Consider the following 16,175-nt stretch of genomic DNA (forward strand, 5'->3'; position numbering starts at 1 on the left):
TTTTCTGACAAACTGCAAGAGCAGAATTGCAGTGCTCAGATTTACCTGCCATGTAAATACTGAAACACAGGCAACATGCGTTAGAATGAAATGTTAGAGTAGCTGTCCGCACAGGCACTACTTATCGAATTTCCCTGCTCCCTGAACTCATATGCAGAAAGCTGCTGCATAGGATGAGAAAGAGTACTCCACTAGTCAACAGTTGCAGCAAGTTTATTTCTACTCAAATACACTGTTGCAAACATTCCTTTGGGCAGTGCATACTGCATGCACATATACAAGTATTTGTACCTCCACATTATGTACTAGCAGACAGTGGGTCATTGTGCTGTCAAGAATGAACAAGCACAGAATAGGTGATACTATTCATAAGCATGGGGGCAACCAACTGACAGTGCATCTGTAAAGTACAATTATAACCACATCTGTGCACACAAACCAGGCAACAATTAACAAGACACCACAATACACTTTACAATGTGCACAACATCACAGTTGCAAGGGAGGTTCACTTGCACAGCTGCAGCAGTCATGCACTGGCGGTGCACATTGGCAATAAAAGCAGCAAAAATGCCCTTCATGTACTTTGTTACATCTGTTTGATGCAAAACTATGAAATAAGCATGCATTTGTACTTTGCAAAATGGAAATGCTTAACTTGCTTTCCAAGCGTTGTTTAGAGTAATGGGCAAAAATATGCAATAGCTATCCTTGCACAAGTTGTAGAAAAAAATTGCTTTTGTACGAAACCTAGAGTATGCTTTGTCTACATGACTAGCTCTGTGCAATGCGTTTGCATCCCATCCATATGTCTCACGCCACAGTAAAAACAGTCGCTGCTAAGGATAAACCGCTACTTCCAGTGAGCATGAATACACCAGAATCACGATGCCAGCAGCTGTTAGAAGACATAAAGGGTGGTCTTCTCACTCACAACATAGCTGTGCTCAGTGCCAGGGTTTCTTTCAGACAAAAATAAACACAGACTAGAGAAATGTAACACAGACTAGAGGTGGCTACTTGAAACAACTTGTACGTGTGACGCATGAACTCCTGGATGGTTATAGCCCGTCCACATTTGAATGTCTTAACATTTGTACGTCTGATTCACAAGTATGTATCTGCACTAGTACGAGTCTTGATTATCAAGACCTGGAGCTTTACATGTGCCTAATCTTCAGCAGCACTGATGCAGACCACCTTGTTTAAACAAAAGTTCAAGTAGTAAATTTAGATTTAAATGAATATACTTCATGTACTAAATGTTTAACTTGAACCAGTTCAGCATACAACATAAAAGGTTTATCCAGAAAGTAGGTTTCAAATGACTAGTAACTCCCATATGAGTATACCATATGTTATATTTCTGATCTACTTTTAACGTCTGCCATTTTACCAAACAACTGTCAGATTGAAGCTTGTGTTTCTGCAATGCCACTTCACTAAATGATGCCATCTGTGATGAATGCCAGGTGCAACAGGGTCTTTGTTGTCGCAGTCTTCTGGGAAATGCATAACACCACGAAACATCTTCACATACACAGTTAAATGAATATTTGTGGGAAGAAACGCAAAGTGATCTCATTCTAAACTGACTGTCCTTGCAAACTTTTTCTCTGACCACATGCACCATGCCACTCAACCAAAAATATATCTGACCAATTGACTAAAAAACTTTTTATGTCCTCCTGCTTACCAGTGCACACTCAAAGCATATTGCAATACACAAATTCCCAATTAGTCTTCAGTAAAATCGCACTTCTTTTCATTCAAGATATGAATAGATCCCAAATTGATTTTTTAACAAGTAGTGGGTTGCACAAGGACTGCAACAAAAGTTGCATCTAGGTAATCCAGTTGTCTTAGATGGTGCATGTGACTCACTGCCGAGCAATAAATTAGCTTGAAAGCCTGCAATTCCTACCATTGTGCCAACATGGCAACACTTTCAAATTGAACTCTCTCTCTAGATACACTTTACATAACCAATGGCTTGTGCAATGATTTGAAATGAATGCAAAGGACAATTCTAACACGCAAGTGTGCACACACCATTACATATGTTAACCTGTAGGAGCTGCCAGGCACAAGTAGCGTCATTTTCTTCAATAAACCACTACTACTACTACAACCACTATTTTCCCAGTATAGGAATTGAATGATACACCAGAAGAGTTCAAAGGCAACAGTAAATATATAACTACAGAATATGAACATACTTGCAACCACTAAAAAGTCCACATCATGGTATTTTTTGTGGTTGCTTAACTGCAAATGTCAATAGCATCACGTTAGACATTAATTACTCTACACTAATTGTACGGAAGTTTCCTCTAGCTGCAAAATGAAACAGGCCCTAGCCAATTGGACTTGTGTATATGTAGAAAATCTAAGAAACATTTTAGAACATTTCCCTGAATCAGTTCTTCAAGTAAACAATATGGACTAATTTCTTGGGTGTTCATTAAGTACATAATAGTACAACATCAGCAACACATGGAAGTATGGATTATAGAAAAGACGTGACATAAAAGGACCTCAAAGGTGCCTACAGTGCTCAAAGCGCAAAACATCACAGCACAAGAACTTTTCTGGAAGAATTGCAAATAACATCAATTCACAGCATCAACTGAAAAGGTTACAAAAGTATTTCCATGCCCTTGTTAAAATATTTGTTAATCGTTACCACACTTTCAATATACAATTCAATAAATCATCAATTAGATTATCATACTTGCCACCATTTGGCATGATCCATATCCATATATATATATATATATATATATATATATATATATATATTGTTCAACTGTGATATTTGCTATATGAAAAGTCAAGCAAGATACCATAACTTTCAACTTTCTTTCTTTTAATGATGTGTGTACACTCAGTTTTACCACAAGATTTTAAGCAATATTTCTCCACAAGCATAAATGCACTCCTGCAAAACTTTGCAAAGCTGCCTAATTTAGTCTTATTTGTCAAGCAAAGCATGTGCAACAATACTTATGAATAAAAGCTGAAGTTCATTAGTCTAAACATACTACGTAAATTACTGTTAAACATCCTGACCTTCAAGAATTCCAGGGTGAAATTTCATGGCTCCTGGTGCCACATTTCCACTCAGCTCTGACAACTTGCACCACGAAGGCCCATTTACACAGGACAGTGTGTTCAGTGGTCACCACTTACCCGTAACACCCACTCAGTCAACTTGGCAAAGTGACACATCTCCAACCTAATATTCCAACTGCCCCACGCTAGATAACCTTTGCACTTTCAGGAATGGGAAAAATACCAAACAAGAATGTAGAGCTTGCACCTGCTCTCTTCAACAAGAGCTAGCTAGCATAATAGATGCAGCCAATCTAACACTGAAAAACTGAAAATCAGCTAGTGCTGTTGTGAGCTGGATAATGAAAGCTTTCTAACAGTCATGCTGCACTATGCATGCTCAGGGTATGCGAAATAAGCAGCTAAAAAAAAAAAAACAGCTATTTAAATCCTGCTTGCAATACTCCATGTAGGTATGCAGCAAAACTGCCCCCCCCCCCCTCCCATTTCCTGGAGGTTTCTTTTTCTATTATTATTTGGGTACTCTTATTTAATATTTCCTTTATCTTTTTACATGCTAACGGAGCAAAATGATGATGCATGCTACGACTCACTTGCAATTATTCAATGTCTTGCATCGCCCCGCTTTCAGAATATGTCATGGAACAAGGCGTGCACTAAAAACGCAAATGAAGTATACCCTTATTCAAGCACTGACATCAAAGATAACATGTTCTGGCATCAGCATAAGAAAACAGCAAAAGAGCAAGTAGTAATAATGTTTCCGAGCTTGCAAGACCATCTCTTGTTGTCAATGTGCACTTCATCTTACATAAAGGAGCAACATTTGTAACATACACACTGAAGATAAAATGATTCAGTACCTAGTAAAAGCAAAATATTCTTTCTGATCCATCCTATCGCGCTCTGAACAGAAGGTAAAAGAGCAGTTTGATTAGGATGCACAAATAAGGGGCAAATAGAGAAGGTGACAATGTGATAAAAGTACTGTTGACTTTATAAACCAACACAAAGCAGTGTCGCATATATAAACAGCTTTGATGAATGAAAACTAGGCAGCAATTTTCTTCTAAGTATGCAACATGCAACACATGCCATAGACATGCATGTTGATAACTTCCTTCACACCCTATACAAATATTTTGTACAGAACAGTATATCAAAACAAAGAAATGCCTAACAGCACACAGACTAGACTTGCATGACAATGCTGTCTTGATCTCTTTTGTTGTATAAGAAACACAAAGCAGCAGGCAAACACTTCAAAACATGCCAGAGATCACATCCACACGGCAACCATAGTTAATTAGTTTCCATTCTGGCTGCCAATCTTTCCAACAACTGCTCACTTTGGATAATCATCACTTTGCTCAGAGACAATTTATACTGCTTATGCCCAAGCAAATATAAGTACAATACAACAAACAACCATAATGAATAACAAACATGAGAAATACCCATTAGACATACTTGGCTGTTATAGTCTCTAAAAATATTAAACATTCCCAACAAAATATGAAACACTTCAATAAGCAGATTTAGATCCAATAAATGGGTTGTCAAGAAAAGCAAGAGCAACTGTGTTAGGGATGCAGAAGTTCCTTTTCCTTTTTGTAATTTGCATGCCACAGATATATGTGCACACAACTTACCAGAAACACAGCACTCTGTACTGAAGCTAGAAGAATCACAGTGAATCAATCCACAACAATCCTTGAAAAAAGAAACAGCTTTCCTTGCTCTCAATGTGCTAAATGACAGGCTAACTATACATGGAATTCCCCAAAGTTGTGTATTGCATAAAGATGACAGCAGTACCAATAGAAGTGGCACAACTTGACTACAATAGCAAGAATATTTTCACGAGTGCACAGCCATAAAGCATTGCCAACTATGTAAAGGACAGATGAAAGTGTGTTCATGTCTACTGAAAAATCCACGGGGACACATGCACACCAATGCTTCTGTCACATTTACCAATAATATCCACTTTGTCTACTTTCACTCTACCTTGGTGTCCTCGTCAAGTCGCCTTAAGTAATATATCAGAATATGGAGCACTGTGTTGAACTACAGCATCAAGAAGGCAGAATGTTAGGTTTAGTGCAAATAACTGTGCATCAAAACAGTACACACTACCCCTGCTTGTACAAACCATTGAAAGTGAGCATTCACATCTGAAACCACAGGATCAAAACCTTTAAACAGGCAAGTTGCAAAAGGTGCAATATCTGTGCCACAGAATGGGCCAACCACAGAAATTGACCCTGAAGACAGATAGCCAACCAGTGTCGAACAGTTTGCAGTTCACCACTGCACTTCAACACGTTTACTCGGGCATGCTAGCAAATCACTCAGGGCAAAGCAGCTTGCCAAATATAGAAATTGGTCTGTGAATAAAGCAAGTTGAAATAGTTTTTTTATTATTACCGCCTGTATTTTATCTGAACTGTAAATGCCATCCTACAGGTCAAGAAGTTTTCCAAGCACACCCAGACTTCACCAAAGGCAGCAAGAATATATGTAATCAGTGTCAATATAAAATGTGCAGCATTTTTATAAAAAATTTCATGCATGACACACACATTATATTGCAGCACATCATGCAGACACTCCTGCAGGTGCTGAACACCTGAAAGAAAGATTTGTGCCACAAAATTTGTGAAGAAAAAGCTTGAAACAACTGTTCTGAAGATATCCATGACATATTTGTATGCATGTACAGTAAGCTTATGGTAATTTGTCAATAGATCAATTCTGATCTGCTAGAACACACACACAAAAAAAGTTGCAAGCCTCTAAAGTCCTAAAGTTGCTTAACTAATGCAAACATTTCTAAACATATGGAACCAAACATAGGCCAGAAGTTCTTAGACAATTGAGCCAAGATGGTCAATGAAATCAGGGAAAGCATGGTGGAAGTCTTGTGGTGAAGGGGGCATTTTTATCGTTCTTTTATGTTGTTTTTAAGCTGCAACTAGAATGAAGGAGAATGGAATAAAGATACAGCACTCCACAAGTGAGGACCTGGCTTGCAACCAGTGTACAGATTTAGAATATTTGAATATACAAAGCCAACTGCTATCATATCTGTCTATAAAAGGCTTACTCCTGTCAGGAAGTTCTAACTGCCAAGAAAACTTGTTCAGCTGCATATAATTTCAATTTGAAATTTTCAAAAAGTTGAAAGTTTTACAGGAATTTCACAACGAAACATATGAAACTGCAAACAGCCAATTTAGGTCTTGTCACAACTCCATTCCCAATCAGTAAATGACATGACCCAACGATCAGCCACACATGAAAGCACAAGAAAATTTGAAGGGCAGATATTATGACATACCATTATTGCCATAAATCGCTTCAAATTCCCTGCAAGCAGATGCAAATACTGTGCCCTGCATGCACAGTATCACAGCAAGCATGTTTCCAGAATAGATTGTCTGCACGGTGAGTCTGCTACATACTAGTAAGGCCCTGATGTATATTACTGATTAAGAGAAGAAGCTAGTTGGATATTATATTACCATGTTCAAAAGGCTGTGAAGCAATGATCACTTGGTGCATAAAGCCAGCTAAACTTTTGATAAAGTTTTTACTTGCATACTAAGGATAATGTTAACACAAACACAGGAACAACCTCTGTAATTACAAAAGCACCCCCTGCTTATTTTACTTCACCACAGTGACATAGTGCTAGAAGTGCCTACATTATAAAAAAAAAAAAAAGAAGCTCACTTTTTAGTGACAACTGCCTACAACTGACACAGCAACAGCCAGAAAAAGGAACAAGCCAGCAAACTACCAGATATGCCAAAACAATACTCAGCATTTTTAAATCTTGCCCAAGCCAGCAACAGCAAGCCTTGCTTTTCATTGCTCCACAGAAATGCAATTTCAATGCAAAAAGCCAATATGAAAACAGCAAACATCCAACATAAGGTTTTGCACAGGTGTAATGACTCGAGGTGAGTTTTCTAGTGTCTATACCACTGGTTATTAGGAAAGAGATAGCCCCTGAACCTGCCACGATTAAGTATGGGCAACTAGGATTTCACCCGTTATCCAAAGGGGTCACTCAAACATGTTCAACGGCTGGGTGATATAGAAACCAGTGTGACATCCCTCCCAGAACAGAGGATGGGTGATTTCCCTGCTGAGAATCAAACACAGAGGCACCCCTCAAAAAGATTGAAGAGCTGCCTTTAACTGCGCAGTTTTGTATCCAGCTGGACAAGTTGCAAAAGGAAGCCATTATTGGGTCGTACTGCCCGGTTCATGCGTAGGGTGCGCAGGCCATCATCAACAGTCATTCCTTTCTTGATCATCAAGTAGGCAATGGCTATGGTTGCAGAACGTGACATTCCCATACGGCAGTTCACCAGCACTTTACCTGTTGAAAGACATAAAAGGAGAACTTTCAAAGCTGATCTTGCGTTTCATATAAAATCACGCATAGAACAAGATAGCAAAAACCACCCTTAGTGCTAAAGCCTTGCACTAAATTGTATAAAGCTGACAAGTAGGCATCCAAGTTCATTACAGCCGAATCGGGGGCCATTGAAAAAGAAAGGACAAGTGTGAAATAGAGGCATTTGAGAAAATGTATATATATATGCACATTTAAGAGGGGAAGAAAATTTCTAGTTTTCACAGACATCGGTATGATGAGACAAGAACTTCCTCTGCATGAATGGTAAGCCAGTAAAATTACAGGCGGCATTAGAAACACAATCACCACCACCACTCTTCTCTGCTTTATATCCCTGCTGCCTATTAAGTATTCCAGCTAACTATGCTTATCTAAACAATACACCTTTTTCCAGGCCTACTTGGTTAAATGCACTTCTCAGTACTACAGAGACATCACAAAGAACCTTTTGTAACTGTTCTCCTGCTCTTCCCTAAGGTGTTTTCATGCTACACATTACAAAAAAAAAAAAAAAATTATGTTGCTGGATTAAAGAAAAAAAAATATTCATAGGCAAATGGAAATAAAACACAGACAGAAAAACAAGGACAGTGACCATGCACACATTATTTGCACTCTGAATTTTCATATGCCTTTCATGTCAAGCAAGGAGCGTTTCCCCAAGGACAAACATGAAAAAGTCAATGTGGCGGCCATATTTTAGAATGGCCCCTCAAGGGCTACTTTCACTGTTGCATAACATAACATCCAAAGAAATATCTCAGTACTGCAAGGGGCGATTCATGATGGCACCTCGCTGACCATTCTATCAATGCACTCAACAATCATAAGTTGGTAAAAGCTTTTCTTTTTTTTTCTAAAGAACCTTCTTCACCTAGCAGGATTCCGCAGAACTGATTTGCCATAATCGCAAATGGGTTGCAAATCCAACAAAACAAGTTCCCTTCCTGCGAAATACCGCTCAGCCACAGCCTGCCTGAAGATGCGAATAAACCACACCTTACTTCCTGTTTACCAAGTATTACTCAAGATGACTGTCACAACAGCAGAACTAACTATGGACACAAACCAACCAAAACACCATGAAATTTTTAAAACCTGCCTTTCAAATCCCATGAGAAAAAATTAAAGCAAAATATTGCTATGGCTCTCACAATGACTTACAGGTTCTGCATGTCTACAAAAGAATTAGGGAACCAATTTGTAATGGGACAATTACCATTGTGCTCAAGGCAGTCATCGATAAAGTTGGCACATTTGTCAAAGTGTGCTGCGATGTCTTCCTGTGGTATGTCTACAAGGCGTAGGCCCAAGTAAGAAATGCCATGGCTATTATAAAATGCCTGGCTCGTGTCCACCTGACCAAACTGGGAACCCTCTGCTGTGTTGAGAACATGGGTCACTCCTAGGCCACGCAGGTAATGCTTGTTGCGTGCGGCACCCCTGCACACAAGTATCAAAACAAAATGGCACACAATAATCATGTATAGATTATCTACACAGTAATTGCACAGTGAGACAACGTACATACAACAGTCAACTAGCTGTATCACTGTTTTCTACAAAGGAAATGTAGATAACTTTTCAGGTGCATTGTACAAACACAAAATTCAGTTGCAAGCTGCTGTGACAAATGGTTAAATAGCTTAAAATCATTTGCACAATAAACAGCTCACAACAGCATTAACTTTTCTCCTGAAGACACAATACTTTGCTTACCACAGCAGAGCAGCTTGTTATGATGCCCAAATATTTCACAGGAACTGTGGCAGTATTGCATATTTGTATCATACCTATCCCAATTTATCCATTTTTAAACAGCTCAAATTTTGTCATCTGTTTCAAGTAAAAGGTGGCCCAGCTATGAAAGTCGTCATGAATATTTACTATTCAACCGGAAAGCATTCTTCTTTTGATGGAGAGTTGAAGCAGCTATACCACATCCCCTTCAGGCATTCAAGATAGTAAAAGCAAAAGTACTGACAAAAATATTTAAGGACACTAAAAAGAAAAATTATTTGTTCTGTATTAGTAAATTACCCTTCAACAATGCCAAAAAAAAAAAAAAAAGCCAGTCTTACCATGAGAGAAGGCTTGGCAAGCCAGAAAAGATGAAAAAAAGAAAGATGGGCGGTGACACCACCTTAAATGCCTGCACCAGCTCACCATGACAGCACAGATTTTGACAGCGTCTGCTCGGGCCTAGTTAACTTTTTATCAGTAAAGATGGACGACATTGTATTCTAAACGAGCAAAAGACTGAACTTAGCAAGCTTAAAGAACATTTATTCAGCAACAACGGCCCAAATATGAGAAAATTTTTCTTTCTCTGGTTTTACATACTAAAACCACAATCTGATATGAGGCACGCTGTAATGGGGGACTTCGAACAAATCTTGACCACCTGGGGTTCCAACTCACAGTACACTAGTGCTTTCACATTGTGCCTCTACCAGAATGTGGCTGCTGCGGCCGGGATCGCACCCGCAAACCCGAGCTCAGCAGCACAATGCCATGGAGGGCAAGAAAATACCTTGAAAACCATGAAATCGCACTGATGTACTTGCACTGCGGTTTCAGCTGGAAATTAAAATGGAACTTTAACCTTAATTTTTTTTCTTTTCGTAATCAGCCTGTTACCCCAAAATTAACAAAAAATTTAGTTTTTGATAAAACTGATTAAGTTTAAGTGTTTCTCTTTGGTGTCCCTTTAAAATGTGTTGCATTTCAAACGTGTACTGCAAGTTTCAAAATTTGAAAATTAAATTCTGGGGCCTTACATGCCGAAACAATGATAAGATTATGATGCACACCATAGTGGGGAACTCAGGGTTAATTTTGACCACCTGGGGTTCTTTAAGATGGACCTAAATTGAAGCACATGAGCATTTTTGCATCCCCATTGAAATGCAGCCACCGCGGCCGGATCGAACCTGCGACCTCGAGCGGAACGCCATATTCACCAAGTTACTGCAGCAGGTGCTGCGAGTTTGAATAAATCATGTAAAGTGCTGTAGCTAAACAAGCTGGAAGGTAAAGTGCTGGGTGATTTCTCTTGGTATTAGTATGTCGTAATGCAGCAGGTTCACTTTTATTGTTTTCACATTTTATATTAGGCATATTTTTTAGGTGGCTGGATAGGAACTTTCCAAGTATGCTGGACATGAAATACTTGTTGTTCTCATATCTGATGTTCCTGTAGAGCTCCTGCATGAAGTCCACATTCTGTAAACTTTACAAAACTCAATTTTCAATGGCTAAAATTAATTGGTGCCTGAAAGGGATATACAGGCTCCAGTAAATGAAGCTGGAGCATTTATGGCGCCAATGAATGCAATTCATTACGTACAAATTACGATAGAAATCGATCGTTTTAATTGCACCATGGATGTCTACCACTGCATAATCTGCCAATACTGATGCACATTCACTTAAATGTAGTTGGCTGCGTCAGGCCCCTAAAAATATAACAACGAATAATCACTGATACTAAACAAACACACAGATCAACACATGCTAGAAAAGCAAACAGCAAAGGCATAAAAGGTGTTGGAGATCTGCAGTTAAGAGCCCCTGAAATGCAATGCACACAGAAACACTTGTGGGGAAATGGGGAGAACCTGAGGCCTGTTTTCGCTTCTGAAAGTAGTGTTCTGATATAGACATGCAACAATAATGCGAGCAAAAAGATGTGAAGAACAGTTAAGCAGTTCGACCTAGAATCTGGTAGCCCCAGTACCAGGTCAATAAGGCGTAATGAAAACCCACCAAGCAAGGATATAGAAGCAGAACCACATAAAACGCACTTACTCGTCACCGACGAATATGCCCGGGTAGACCTCATCGCAGTCAACCCCGTACGAATAGCGATCATTCGGCGGTACTTTGATGCCGTGCGACTTTGCCAGCAGAGCGACGCCGGGTAGCGGTTTCAGTTCAGGTTTGACTTCGACCAGGATCTGGTGCAGTCCCCTCATAGCGAAGCTGTTGTTGTCGCAGCCGAGAAAACTCATGGGCGTCAAAACTGCAAGCCAAAACAAAATTCGGAACAAACATAACCTTGGTAGAACTCTACGACTCTACCTGCCGCGAGCGCCCGAGGACCTAACGTTAGTTCGGGGCGTTCAGGCGTTTTCCGCTAATTTTAGCCACCCACCTTTTTTGGCATGACGGCTGGCAGTGTACCAACCGATGCTGTGGCTTTTTGGATATTCAACGTCGTCAGCTCGCGCTGCGTTTAACTTTACATTCGCGACCAATCTATGACAGCGACGAGCTAGCCTTGTTGCTACGAGCGTCTACATATTACACAACAACTGCGCTGCTAAAAGGCGTGCGGAGCCGCATTCCGTGGCATATGCGCGCACACAGAATTGACAGAGTCACAGCAAGTTCCACGAAAGCAAGATATAACACACCCCTCCCGCACGTCCAGTGATAAGCAGATAGCTGTCGTTTGCCCGTTCGCCTGTTGTTGCCGTTACATATAGGGCTGGCTCAGCTCCGGGAAACCGCCGACATGTAAGGCATATCAAGGCGTCGCCAGTGTTGCAGATTGGGCAAAAATGTTTCTTTTTTTTTTTTTTCTGCTCTACAACTGCAGACTTTTGCGGGCAAATTTTAGTCAAAATTCAAGTATATATAAGTAGTCTAATATTTGGTGAGGACATCAAAGGAGTACAAGAGGTGCAAGCACGTCACGAAGGGGAGCGCGAGAGGGAAGGTGCCTCAATCAATGCGCTGCTCTAGCTCCTTTGTTGGGAAGAGGGAACGCATCGACGCTTCCTCTAAGGGAGGAGGAACGGGTATGTACGGGAAGTGAGCCCGCGGATGTAATATGTGTTCATATCGGGATCCCTGGCGATCTGTTCACAACATATCTGTGCATGCAGTAGTCATATCCCTTGCTAGACTGGCAGAGCGATAATTCGCATACAAATAGAATGGCGACCATGGTTTACACAGTACAGTCGTACAGTTCCCACTTTCACCACCGCCATCACAATTTCATAATCGCCATCCTAATTTCATTGCATGCTAATTCCTTAAACGCATACATTATTGTCATTAAGACAAATTTTATATAAAGCCTTATATAACTACGCAGTGTTTGCACTCGGCGCATCGCCACGAATTTATTTTGTTTGTATTTTTGTAAGCAATAATTTTCACAAAAAGCCACGTACGTACTCTCAATCCTTTCTGGACGCCCGTTATTTTTTATTTCATTTTTTCCCTGGCAACTGCGTTCGAAATGGAATATGCGATAATTAAGCGATTTTCTTGGGACTGCTTTTACCACCGAGGCGCACATTTTAAAATGACTCGGAGTAGAAGTTAGACAAATAATTATGCAAATTAGATTAACAATTTTTTAACCAAGAGAGCCACACGCCTGATCACAATGGAAGTTATGAGCTCCTCATTCCAGCTAGGAGCTCATAACCGTATCCAGACATGCAAAAAGTTTACGTTGCAAATTTTGACAGTGTAAAGTATTCACGCGATCTTGCGCGCGACAGCGACAAGCTACGCGATGGAGATGGCTGTCGCGTTCGCTCGTCGCCTACAAGTCGTACCGCATGCAAGCGACGAGACGAGCGACGACTTTGAGCGACGTCTCCCCGCTGTTGCCGGTATAAGGGCAGCAAATACTCGCCGAAACTGGCGTGACGCTTGCTTTATTAATTTAAGTTAATGTGTTTTAGTGTAAAGAGCAGCATAAATGTCTTGCACTACGTTATTATCCTTGCACGTATCAAAATTATTCGTTTGCTCGTTCCGTGCGACAATCGGTAGTACTTGACTGATGTATATCCAGTTCCGGCTTCGTGCTATTGGCTAGTCGCTCATAGCACTTCCGGGCGACGAGCGACGATTCTAGATTTCTAGAACCGAGCGATTCAGCGAAAAGACCGAGCGATCTGTTCGCGCGACGGCCCGTTTCGTCGCTCGAAGCCGTCGCTCGTCGCCGTCGCGCACAAAATCGCGTGAATGCGGTTTGGGCATTATGAACCCCGGCCAATTTCACACAGAAAACTGAAACATAAGTGCCGAAGAGCGCAACTGTCAAGCGTTTAGTAAACGCCCATGAGTGATGCGACTGTTTACGCCTCACAGTCGTGTGAGCATGGAACCAACGTCCTTATCAAGCTAAAAGAAAACACCGATGCATGTTTTCTGTTCAGTATAAATGAAACGTTCTTCATGACATTTTTATAACTTTTCGTTTAATGAGTTACATTTAAATTCTCCACTAACGTAAAACTGGGGTAGCAAAGTACCAGCAGTAATGCGACATGACTGCCATAGCTAGCTGTAGCGAATTAATTAAAGCACCCTAAAAGAGTGTTCCACAAACAATGCATTAATACAAGCGACCAATACCTTTTAAATCAATCAATCAATCAATCGTTATTTATGCTCTTGGGAAAGGAGGAAGTGGGAAGGGGAATACCACAGAGGGCTTACGATACAGGAAGAAGGTCAGCAGAACTTGTATGCAGATCAAGGCGCCTGCGAGCCGACCTGTCATGCCTGTTTATTTAATATATTCGGTTATGCTTGCAACCCCCCCTCGTTCCACCTTTTGTCATTTATACAGACTATACAAATTTATTTGCCAAAAGCTATGAGCGTATAGCGAACGCGGCGTTTTTGCAACAAATTTTGCCGCTGTTATAATGTAAGCTTGAAAAGGCTTACTTAAAAAAGAAATTGTTAATCACCTTTATATTAGAATCTCTGAGGTAGTTGTTTATAAGGTAAATTTGGAGGCAATCATATTTCAATGCACCTGCGCAATAAAGAAGAAGAAGAAACATTTCGCGGAAACTTCGAGCAAGTTTTGTTGCCAACGGATATCTCAACAACGCATGGCGTTTTTAAAACCGCGTAAATTGGTATTGCGTCTTGCAGCGTCTTCCTCCAATTGCAACATCAACATTACAATTAGTAATTGAAATGTTAATTGACCAATCGTAGTTAATTAGCGAACAATCTGCGACGGCTACTCGGCCATCTATATTGTCGGCCGTGCTGAAAGAACGAATAGTTGTCTGCATATGAAACAGAGTCTGAATAATTATGCTTTACCCGCCGGGGTAGCTCAGTCAGCTAAGGCGTTGCGCTGCTGAGCACGAGGTCGCGGGATCGAATCCCGGCCCAGGCGGCCGCATTTCGATGGAGGCGAAATGCAGAAACGCCCGTGTGCTTGCGTTGTAGTGCACGTTAAAGAACCCCAGGTGGTCAAAATTAATCTGGAGTCCTCCACTACGGCGTGACTCATAATCAGAACTGGTTTTGACACGTAAAACCCCAGAAAGAAGAAGAATAATAATTATGCTTTCAATGAGAGTGGATATGTGGTCTTGTCGGCTCATCTTGAAACGAGCGAGTTGTAGTGCAGATAAGGCACATACGCAGGGCGTTTCAGCTAACTAGTGCCAAGTCTTGAAAAAATTCATCGGCGATTACAATACTCCCTAACGCGAAATTTGAGCACAGCTTATATATACTCATCCCCCCTCCTCGAACTATCCGTCAGCTCCGTTTGGGAGTTGACGCGTGCAGACGATAGCACAGAACACACGATAGTGCGACCGTACGCGAGTACGAAACGAGCAGTCGGGCGGGTCCGCATGAAACCAGTTTCTCGCGCTTACGTCACGGAAGCGGTCGCTCTCATTGGTCTCCTTCATTCGCGGCACGCGACAAACCGGGGAAAAAAAAAAAAAAAAAAAAAAGAGAGTCCAGGAGCGATCCCTCCCGCGGCAAGAAAAACCTGCTGGCGCGGCGCGCGTCTTTCCGCCGGCTGCGCGCCGCGCGTGTTTTGCCGCTAGTGTGTAGGCGCTGGGCGAGCAGAGTCGGCGATCAGTGAAAATCTGATCTGCGCGTCAAGCGCGTCGGCTTTTATACATGACTCGTTCCAGAGTAATCGCTGGTGCCCGCGTGGCACTACATAAGCACTACATAATTCGCGCCCCGCACACAAACAGATTACAAAAAGCTTTCGCGACAACAGCCAACGGATAGAACTGTCGATAACATTCGAGAAACTTCTCATACATGCAGGAACCCTTTGGGCCACGTTTTCGCATATCCCCAACGGCATTGGGTTTACGGGCAATCAATCAAATCGGCAAACCGACGCGCACGGGTAACAGCGTCAGCAGAGACACAGCGCCCGACCGTGCCTTTACAATTAACGTCAGAGAGGCACAATGGGTTTCCTTCGACGAAAATCTGGGAAGCGATCACGACATAATCCGAATAGCGCTCTCGACGCCCAACATACGGAGAACAATAGGAATCACTAGGTTAACCGACTGGCCTCGTTATAGAGCACTCCAGAGGGCGCTGGAGGAGTCGGATTAATGAGCTAGGAGAAGGGTGCGAGATTATTATACTAGGAGATATGAACGCACACATAGAAGACATGGACGGGTACACAGACTCAACAGGCAACATGATGCTGGATATGTGTGAAATGCATGACTTAGTTGTATGCAACAGTACTGAGAAGTGTGAAGGACACATAACATGGGAGGTAGGGAGCCTGCAGTCGACGATAGATTATGCACTAATTTCACATAGGATGCACGATAGGCTAAATGTAATGAGCATAGATGAATATGGCTCCAGAAGTCTAGGTAGTGATCACAAACGT

At 41.4% G+C, this 16,175-nt stretch overlaps 1 protein-coding gene across 2 annotated transcripts; it reads right to left on the reverse strand.

The window, feature by feature from the left end:
- Nucleotides 1-195: 195 nt before the first annotated feature.
- On the reverse strand, nt 196-12,057 carry LOC119435639 (dual specificity protein phosphatase 3). 2 transcript variants are annotated; one of them, XM_037702395.2, is made up of 4 exons: nt 11,926-12,057; nt 11,318-11,531; nt 8,727-8,950; nt 196-7,468 (listed from the first exon to the last, which is right to left on the reverse strand). In XM_037702395.2, exons 2-4 carry the CDS (start codon nt 11,518-11,520, stop codon nt 7,281-7,283), a joined length of 615 nt encoding a protein of 204 aa, XP_037558323.1. In that variant the 5' UTR covers nt 11,521-11,531; nt 11,926-12,057; the 3' UTR covers nt 196-7,280. The 2 variants fall into 2 exon arrangements, with proteins under 2 accessions (XP_037558323.1, XP_037558321.1); XM_037702393.2 differs by having other exon boundaries at nt 11,664-12,037.
- Nucleotides 12,058-16,175: the final 4,118 nt, after the last annotated feature.

Source organism: Dermacentor silvarum, chromosome 1 (genome assembly GCF_013339745.2).
Source record: "Dermacentor silvarum isolate Dsil-2018 chromosome 1, BIME_Dsil_1.4, whole genome shotgun sequence".
Lineage (NCBI taxonomy): Eukaryota > Metazoa > Arthropoda > Arachnida > Ixodida > Ixodidae > Dermacentor > Dermacentor silvarum.